General features: G+C 41.8%; 1 protein-coding gene across 1 annotated transcript in view; it reads right to left on the bottom strand.

Moving 5' to 3' along the window:
• The window catches only part of lrig3 (leucine-rich repeats and immunoglobulin-like domains 3), a 34,641-nt gene that overhangs the window by 3,076 nt on the left and 21,496 nt on the right, over positions 1-10,069 (bottom strand). The window contains exons 6-17 of the mRNA XM_079868745.1: positions 9,459-9,602; positions 8,973-9,116; positions 8,199-8,342; positions 5,671-5,751; positions 5,146-5,217; positions 4,992-5,063; positions 4,105-4,268; positions 2,048-2,395; positions 1,415-1,696; positions 789-1,253; positions 508-663; positions 260-388 (exon numbers count right to left, since the gene is read on the bottom strand). Of these exons, the coding sequence (XP_079724871.1) occupies positions 260-388; positions 508-663; positions 789-1,253; positions 1,415-1,696; positions 2,048-2,395; positions 4,105-4,268; positions 4,992-5,063; positions 5,146-5,217; positions 5,671-5,751; positions 8,199-8,342; positions 8,973-9,116; positions 9,459-9,602 (2,201 nt within the window). The remainder of the gene's footprint in view (positions 1-259; positions 389-507; positions 664-788; positions 1,254-1,414; positions 1,697-2,047; positions 2,396-4,104; positions 4,269-4,991; positions 5,064-5,145; positions 5,218-5,670; positions 5,752-8,198; positions 8,343-8,972; positions 9,117-9,458; positions 9,603-10,069) is intronic.

The following is a 10,069-nucleotide window of genomic DNA, read 5'->3' as shown; positions in this document are numbered from 1 at the left end:
CTGGGGTCATGTCTCAGGGGTCATGTGACAGTAGCGTCTCTGGGGTCATGTCTCTGGGGTCATGTCTCTGGGGTCATGTCTCTGGGGTCATGTCTCTGGGGTCATGTCTCTGGGGTCATGTGACAGTAGCGTCTCAGGGATCATGTCTCTGGGGGGGTCATGTCTCAGGGGTCATGTCTCTGGGGTCATGTCTCTGGGGTCATGTCTCTGGGGTCATGTGACAGTAGCGTCTCAGGGGTCATGTGATCGCACCACTCACCTGTGTAGGACTCGGGAGGATCGGGGCTGTAGCGTCTCAGCAATGAACCGACCGGCCCCTGATAATGGCAGAGCATCGGGTCGATCGCCTCCATGTCCGCATCACTTCCTGTGTCCAGCTGGCAGAGGCCTATGGGACGAGGATCATTTTTAGCCATCATTTCAGTTCCATCTGTAAATTTGCAGCCATTTTTTTTTTTAACCGTAAATATCATGATTGTTTCTACAGAGCGGAGGGGCACGTCTTACTGTTCATGTCTTTGGGTGGCATGTAAAAGCCCCCGATGGAGGAGCCGATGTACTGATGGCTGTCGCTCTCAGACGCCATAAACCCGTCCTGGCGCTCCGCTAGCGTTCCCTGGGACGACAGATAGCTCGGGATATCCGCCGGCAGATTCGTCTCATCTGCACACGCGAGAGAAACAGGATTACGGCCGTTACGTGCTCATGTTGAACCAGACATGTGTGAGTGTGTGAGTGTGAGTGTGTGTGTGTGTGTGTGTGTGTGTGTGTGTGTGTGTAGGACTGACCTGTGTTGGTGACGCTGCAGTCCTCGTTGCGTCGGCGCGTGTGGTAAATGATCACCACCCACACGAGAGACGTTCCCACAACGCAACACACCACCGCGATGATCACGATGCCCACGGTGGTCCAGCCGTCGTCCTCAGACCCTCTTCCCGCCGGAGACCCGATGGACACGCCCGGGTCACAGTTGGGGTTGGGAAGGATTGCCAGACGCACGTTCCCGCGCTCCGTTCCCAGAGGATTGGACATCTCGCACGTGTATGTTCCCGCGTCTCCCTCCGCGGTGTCCACGATGATTAGCAGCTGGTTCCCCGCGGCGAAGAAGTGCCGCTCGGTCACGACTAGCGGGCTGTCGTCTTTGGTCCAGTTGAGTCGGGGTGCAGGACTCCCGCCCGCGATACACTGCAGAACCGCGGTCTCGCCCGTCGCCACCGAGCGGTCCATCAGCGGGCGCAGGAACGACGGCGTTTCTGGAGGAGGAACGGGACGTTATTTGGTGAAAATGGCGTAAACGGGTGCGGCAATATCGATGTTTCCATTCGGTAACAACTCAAGAAAGAAAGGAAGAAAGAATAGTTTGAAAGAAAAATGGAAAGATTAGTTGTAAAGAGAGATATATGCGCAGACTAACCCAGCACGGTTAGCGTAGCGTTAGCGGAGACGGCTCCTGCTGTGTTCTGGGCCGTGCAGCTGTACACGCCGATGTCTTCCGTCTTCACGTCCACCATGAAGAACACGTCGTCTCTCGGCATGACGTGCATCCGTCGCTCGCGGGCCGCTGGGAAATCCGTGCCTCCATCTTTCTGCCAGGCGATCTGAGGAGATGGGTGTCCGCTAGCCGCGCACTCCAGTCGAGCCGTAGCTCCCGCGCGGATCGTCAGATCCATCGGCATCTTGGTGAAGTACGGCAGCACTGTGGGGACAAAATCAGAACCTTCCTATCTCACTTGAAACCAACTTAAACTGCAGTTCATGGACTGGCCACTAGAGGCTGCAGAAGAGACTCATAGACTCGCATGTTAAACTTTACAGCAGAATAAAACATGTTTACAGTCTGGAAAAAGTGGTTTTGGTCTATAAAGCTAGTTTTGCTCTTCATGACGACTGTGAGGCGGGTGAATGTTTTTATAACTCATCCGTTTAAATTATATTAAGCCTTAAAGTTGTGCATAATTAAGGGCGTGGCCACTTGAGTGACAGGTGGATTGCCGCTGATGTCACTGCTAGCCGTTTGTCTGCTGTGTGTTTTGATTTGAAGACTTACTGTTGACAGTCAGCTTGGCTTTGCTGGAGTACGAGGAGCCGAAGTGGTTGGAGATCACGCACTGGTATTTGCCCTCGCTGGAGAAGTCCACGGTTCTCAGCTGTAGTGTGGTGGTGTACTCCGTGACCTCTGTGACCTCTGTGACCTCCGTGACCTCGCTGACCTGAGACCGCAGGTGGGCCTGGTTGTGGATCTCTGCGTCGTTCAGGACCTCGTTGTCTTTCTTCCAGGCGAAGGTCATCGGGGAGTCGCTGGAACTGGCCGCCGAACACACGAAGGTCACGTTCGTGCCTTTAATGGCGGATTGTGTCTCGGGCTGAACCGTGATCTGGGGTTTGGGGAAATCATCTGCAGCGCACAACAACACACGCATGATTCAAGAGCCTGAAAACAAAGCTCCTCTTTAAAGGAGTAGTTCACTTCAAAAATTAAAATTAACCCATGATTTACTCTCCCTCAAGCCATCCTAGGTGGATCCTTATGATGGATGGATGCACTTTTATGATGATAGATGCACTTTTATGATGGATAGATGCACTTTTATAATGGATAGATGCACTTTTATGATGGACAGATGCACTTTTATAATGGATAGATGCACTTTTATAATGGATAGATGCACTTTTATGATGGACAGATGCACTTTTATAATGGATAGATGCACTTTTATAATGGATAGATGCACTTTTATAATGGATAGATGCACTTTTATGATGGACAGATGCACTTTTATGATGGACAGATGCACTTTTATAATGGATAGATGCACTTTTATAATGGATAGATGCACTTTTATAATGGATAGATGCACTTTTATGATGGACAGATGCACTTTTATAATGGATAGATGCACTTTTATAATGGATAGATGCACTTTTATAATGGATAGATGCACTTTTATGATGGATAGATGCACTTTTATGATGGACAGATGCACTTTTATAATGGATAGATGCACTTTTATAATGGATAGATGCACTTTTATAATGGATAGATGCACTTTTATGATGGACAGATGCACTTTTATAATGGATAGATGCACTTTTATAATGGATAGATGCACTTTTATGATGGACAGATGCACTTTTATAATGGATAGATGCACTTTTATAATGGATAGATGCACTTTTATAATGGATAGATGCACTTTTATGATGGACAGATGCACTTTTATGATGGACAGATGCACTTTTATAATGGATAGATGCACTTTTATAATGGATAGATGCACTTTTATAATGGATAGATGCACTTTTATGATGGATAGATGCACTTTTATAATGGATGGATGCACTTTTATGATGGATAGATGCACTTTTATCATGGATAGATGCACTTTAATGATGGATAGATGCACTTTTATAATGGATGGATGCACTTTTATGATGGATAGATGCACTTTTATAATGGATGGATGCACTTTTATGATGGATAGATGCACTTTTATCATGGATAGATGCACTTTAATGATGGACAGATGCACTTTTATGATGGACAAATGCACTTTTATGATGGACAGATGCACTTTTATGATGGACAGATGCACTTTTATAATGGATAGATGCACTTTTATGATGGATAGATGCACTTTTATCATGGATAGATGCACTTTTATGATGGACAAATGCACTTTTATGATGGATAGATGCACTTTTATGATGATAGATGCACTTTTATGATGGATAGATGCACTTTTAAAATGGATAGATGCACTTTTATGATTAATAGATGCACTTTTATGATGGATGCACTTTTATGATGGATAAATGTACTTTTATGATGATAGATGCACTTTTATCATGGATAGATGCACTTTTATCATGGATAGATGCACTTTTATGGACTTCAAAACAGAAACAGTCATTATAAAGCTTGGAAGAGCCAGGACATTTTTTAATATAACTCTGATTGTATTTGTCTGAAAGAAGAATGTCATATACACCTAGGATGGGTTCAGGGTGAGTAAATCATGGGCTAATTTTCATTTGAAAGTGAACTACTCCTTTAAGAAAAAGCCTGACTGAACTGGGTCGCTCACGTGACGCTCGCCCACTCACCGCACACAAACTCGTCCTGGGCGACGGCGAATACGCTTCTGCCCTTCAGCAGATGTGGATGGGCACAGCTGGCGTTCACCAGAGGAAGAAAAGCGTGTTCTGCCACCCACGGAGAAAACCACTTGAGCTGGCAGTCACACAGCAGACTAGATGTGTTCAGGAGCCTGACGGGGCGACACACACAAATGATCAGTGTCAGTGCTCACACACACACACATTGAATCATCAATGTAGGAACTAGAAAATGCTATATTTTCTAAATATCTTAATCATTTGTAAACAAACAAGTATTCATTACTTCAATGAGCTCATTGTTTCTGCATTAAATTATTACATTGTTTAAATGAATACATTTTTAGCTAACTGTGACTTTGTATATGTACATTTCTGAAATGCATAACTTAGTTTCCTCTGATAACAGATCACTAATATGGACTCATACACTTTCTGTAAAGCAGATTTGAAATTATGTGTATTGTGAAAAGCACTGTACAAATAAACGTGAATTGAACCACATTCACGAACACAAGCGCAGGTTTAGATTCATACTAGCGTTTGCACGATCAATCGCAATTTACATGAAATCGCACTATTAACTAGTGGGTTTAACATCAAAATGTATTGTCTGATGTTAAAAAAGTGTGTTTATTATGTAACCTTCTCCCTTTATATTGTTTGGTCAGTGTAAGCGTAATTCATGCAATTTTATAGTATTTATTTGAATTAGAATTAAAAGAAAGTAATTAGTAATTACTTTTTACAGAGATTAATTAGTACAGTAATCTAATTACACTGTTGAAGAACTGCACTGACACACTGCGCATAAAATGATCACAGCCTTCGCCAAATCGCGTGCGGTTAATCGTGTGTGTGTAATTCATACGTACAGCTCCGCCAGCTTCTTCATCTGAGAGAAAGCGTTGGCCTGCAGCGACATGATGGCGTTGTTGCTCAAATCCCTGCGATGTGAGGATGGAGAACACGTTTAGAAGCGAACACACATCAGCATGATCAGATATTAAGGATCTGAGAGAGACTCACAGTTGCTCCAGCACGTCCAGGCCTGTGAAAGACTTCCTGGTGACCGATCGGATGCGATTCCCTTGGAGGAACCTGACGAGCAGGAGAAAGACTCGATGTGTTTCCTCTGCACTGATACTGATGAAGACTCATCACAGTCAAAGCTAAATGTATTCAGACGCCTTCACATTCTCACAGTTTATTCGCTATAGTTTAGAAAACGGTAATGAAATATGAGCAGAACTCAGTTGATATTTGACTGGTTTTGTCCGTCCTTCTGTTAGACTGTCTCACACATGAATTATGTTGAATATCTGTCAGCTGTTAAATTTAACTACACAATTAGATAATACCAGTTTAGCTCAACCAATCACCAAGCAATGCTTCATTGTGTTCAGTCTGTGTGTAAAAAGAGCATTAGCAATTAAAGAAAACACACTTCAGCAAAACATGATCAGCAAAAATATATCAAAAATGAGATCTGGAGTCTGAATAATGTTTGTTTTGACTGTGCACTGAGATAACGTGATCCTGTAAACCACTCACAGTTTCCTCAGATTGTCCAGAGCAGAGAAAGGGCCGTTCATGTCCTCGATGGTCCACGAGATCTCGTTACACTTCAGATCTCTAAAGCGAGAGAAATCAGAGGAAACCACAGCGTTAAAATCCACACCCAGAAAACACCAGTCATTGAGCCGCCCAGAGCTCGTGTTCGTGCTAAAAATGAGCTTGTGGAAACCTGCTGAAACCGGCTCGCTGCATACTAATTCATGCTAGCGATGTGCTAAAACATGCTACAAACATGCTAATCCATGGTAGTAACATGCTAAAAATGCCTGCAACATGACATTTCATGGTAGCAATGTGCTAAAACATGCTTTAGTCGCCTTTGGCTTTTGGCTTGCTTACTTGGAGACATTTAATATTCAACAATATTATCAATCTGCCTGAGCTGGACGATGACATCACGGTTTTCTCCAGAGCATACTTTTATGATGGATAGATGCACTTTTATAATGGATGGATGCACTTTTATAATGGATAGATGCACTTTTATAATGGATAGATGCACTTTTATGATGGATAGATGCACTTTTATAATGGATAGATGCACTTTTATGGTGGATAAATGCACTTTTATCATGGATAAATGCACTTTAATGATGGATAAATGCACTTATGATGGATAAATGCACTTTTAAAATGGATAGATGCACTTTTATAATGGATGGATGCACTTTTATAATGGATAGATGCACTTTTATGATAGATAGATGCACTTTTATAATGGATAGATGCACTTTTATGATAGATAAATGCACTTTTATGATGGATAGATGCACTTTTATAATGGATAGATGCACTTTTATGGTGGATAAATGCACTTTTATCATGGATAAATGCACTTTAATGATGGATAAATGCACTTATGATGGATAAATGCACTTTTAAAATGGATAGATGCACTTTTATAATGGATGGATGCACTTTTATAATGGATAAATGCACTTTTATGATGGATAAATGCACTTTAATGATGGATAAATGCACTTATGATGGATAAATGCACTTTTATGATGGATAAATGGACTACAAACATGCTAATCCATGGTAGTAACATGCTAAAAATGCCTGCAACATGACATTTCATGGTAGCAATGTGCTAAAACATGCTTTAGTCGCCTTTGGCTTTTGGCTTGCTTACTTGGAGACATTTAATATTCAACAATATTATCAATCTGCCTGAGCTGGACGATGACATCACGGTTTTCTCCAGAGCATACTTTTATGATGGATAGATGCACTTTTATAATGGATGGATGCACTTTTATAATGGATAGATGCACTTTTATAATGGATAGATGCACTTTTATGATGGATAGATGCACTTTTATGATGGATAGATGCACTTTTATAATGGATAGATGCACTTTTATGGTGGATAAATGCACTTTTATCATGGATAAATGCACTTTAATGATGGATAAATGCACTTATGATGGATAAATGCACTTTTAAAATGGATAGATGCACTTTTATAATGGATGGATGCACTTTTATAATGGATAGATGCACTTTTATGATAGATAGATGCACTTTTATAATGGATAGATGCACTTTTATGATAGATAAATGCACTTTTATGATGGATAGATGCACTTTTATAATGGATAGATGCACTTTTATGGTGGATAAATGCACTTTTATCATGGATAAATGCACTTTAATGATGGATAAATGCACTTATGATGGATAAATGCACTTTTAAAATGGATAGATGCACTTTTATAATGGATGGATGCACTTTTATAATGGATAAATGCACTTTTATGATGGATAGATGCACTTTTATGGTGGATAAATGCACTTTTATCATGGATAAATGCACTTTAATGATGGATAAATGCACTTATGATGGATAAATGCACTTTTATGATGGATAAATGGACTTTTATAATGGATGAATACACTTTTATGATGGATAGATGCACTTTTATGATGGATAAATGCACTTTTATAATGGATAAATGCACTTTTATCATGGATAGATGCACTTTTATGATGGATAAATGCACTTTTATAATGGATAAATGCACTTTTATCATGGATAGATGCACTTTTATGATGGATAAATGCACTTTTATAATGGATAAATGCACTTTTATCATGGATAGATGCACTTTTATGATGGATAGATGCACTTTTATGATGGATAAATGCACTTTTATAATGGATAAATGCACTTTTATAATGGATAAATGCACTTTTATCATGGATAGATGCACTTTTATGATGGATAAATGCACTTTTATGATGGATAAATGCACTTTTATAATCTTTACTGTCATTCACTGCCATTATAAAGCTTGGAAGAGCTAGGACATTTTTTAATATAACGCGGATTGTATTCGTCTGAAAGAAGAATGTCATATACACCTAGGATGACTTGGTTTAGAACTTAGAATTTTCATTTTTTGGTTAACTATCCCTTTATACGGAGTAATACTAAACTGCACTGACAGCTCATTCACTAAAAATAGAAGTGTTGAAAGTATTCCAGGAGTCGGACTCACAGCGTCTGCAAGTTGGCAAGGCCTCGAAACGCTCCGTCGGCGATGAAACTGATGCGGTTGTTTCCGATGTGGAGCTGCTCGAGGACACTGAGTCCGACGAAACTGCCTTCCTCCAGACGGGTCAGCTGGTTCCAGCTCAGATCACTGACAGACAGACAACACATATATCAGTCAAGCATTCAACGTTGTGTTTAAACGTCATGAAAGAAGGGGCTGAAGTTTCCCACTCAGCCTTTACCTGAGAGTCACATGCTGTGTCTGAAACACTTGGTTTGAAACTCACTAAAAACTATGTTCTGTATGATATGAATGTGTGTAGTTTGAATGAGATTCTGACGTTCTACATCTAAAGTCTAAAAAAGCTTAACCTAGTCTGATGTAGAATTCATCTAAAATAATTATATTTTCAGCTTCAGAATCATGAATATTGTTATTCTGGTGTCTCTATTGTCCTGTGCTTTGGGTTTCAAGTCTATTCATTTACACCCACAATTTAATATCAAATTTTTTTGTAACCTTTAATCATGTGTCGCGATAATATCGTTTCATAATAATATCGTATCATGAGTTCAGTATCGTGATATGAGGGGATCGTTACACCCCAGTCTAGTCTAACATAACGATGAAAGAAGACAATGCAGCCGTACACACACACACACGACTCTTGCGCAGTCATGATGGGTCAGAGACACACACACACACGACTCCTGCGCAGTCATGATGGGTCAGAGACACACACACACACACACACACACACACACACACGTGACTCACAGCTCGGAGAGTTTCTGGCAGAACTCCCATGCGTCGGCTCTGATGCGGATGATGGTGTTGTGCGACAGATGTAGTTTCTGCAGCGTCAGGAGCCCGTAGAGCCAGCCTTTACTCACCTCCGTCAGGTTGTTGTGCTCCAGCTGTCTGCTCACACACACACACACACACAGGTTTGGTTAGCTATACTTGTGAGGACATTCCACAGGCGTAATGGTTGTTATACTGAACAAACTGTATATTCTGTCCCCCTACACTAACCCTACCCATCACACACACACACTAACCCGACCCCTAACCCTACCCATCACACACACACACTAACCCGACCCCTAACCCTACCCATCACACACACGCACACACTAACCCGACCCCTAACCCTACACACACATACACTCACTAACCCGACCCCTAAACCTACCCATCTCACACACACACACACGAGCTCTGAAGCGCTGGAGTAAAGCATGAGAGCAGGTCTTCACTCACAGCACTTCCATGTTGTTGAGACCCCAGAAAGCCCCGTCCATGAGGCGTGTGATGCCGTTCCTCTGGATCTTCAGCGAGCGAAGGCCGTGGAGTCCGTGAAACGCCAGACCCTCGATACGCCGAACACGGTTCCTGCTCAGCTCTCTGTCAATCACACACACACACACAAGAGTCAAAAACAGCTCTCTGTCGATCACACACACAAGAGTCACATGAAATCACACTTAAACTGATTTGGCTTATCTCGATGATGAAATGGCCAAGGCTGTGATCATTAGTAATGTGCAGCGTGTCAGTGACGTACGGCTCAGTAAACGCAGCTCACTCTGAAAGCACTGTGAGTTCGAGTCAACATGCAACACGCGTCAAACATCTTTCCAAACATGAGACGCATTTATAAACCTCTTGTCCAACAAAAGACAACATTTAATAACACGCTTTTCCTCCAAACTCGCTTCATGACAACAGCTGAGCTCCTCCTGTGAGATGATGAGCTTCTGACACAGAATAAGGCAGTCGTGTGTTTATTACTCATGTTTAATCAAAGCGTTTCAATCTTCTGTTGATACAGCGATAGAGGTTTCCTGGAATGATGTGTGTTATCGTACTTT

The sequence above is a fragment of the Squalius cephalus genome (genome assembly GCF_949319135.1).
Source record: "Squalius cephalus genome assembly, chromosome: 4".
Taxonomy (NCBI): domain Eukaryota; kingdom Metazoa; phylum Chordata; class Actinopteri; order Cypriniformes; family Leuciscidae; genus Squalius; species Squalius cephalus.
This window is presented reverse-complemented; position numbering and strand designations above follow the sequence as displayed.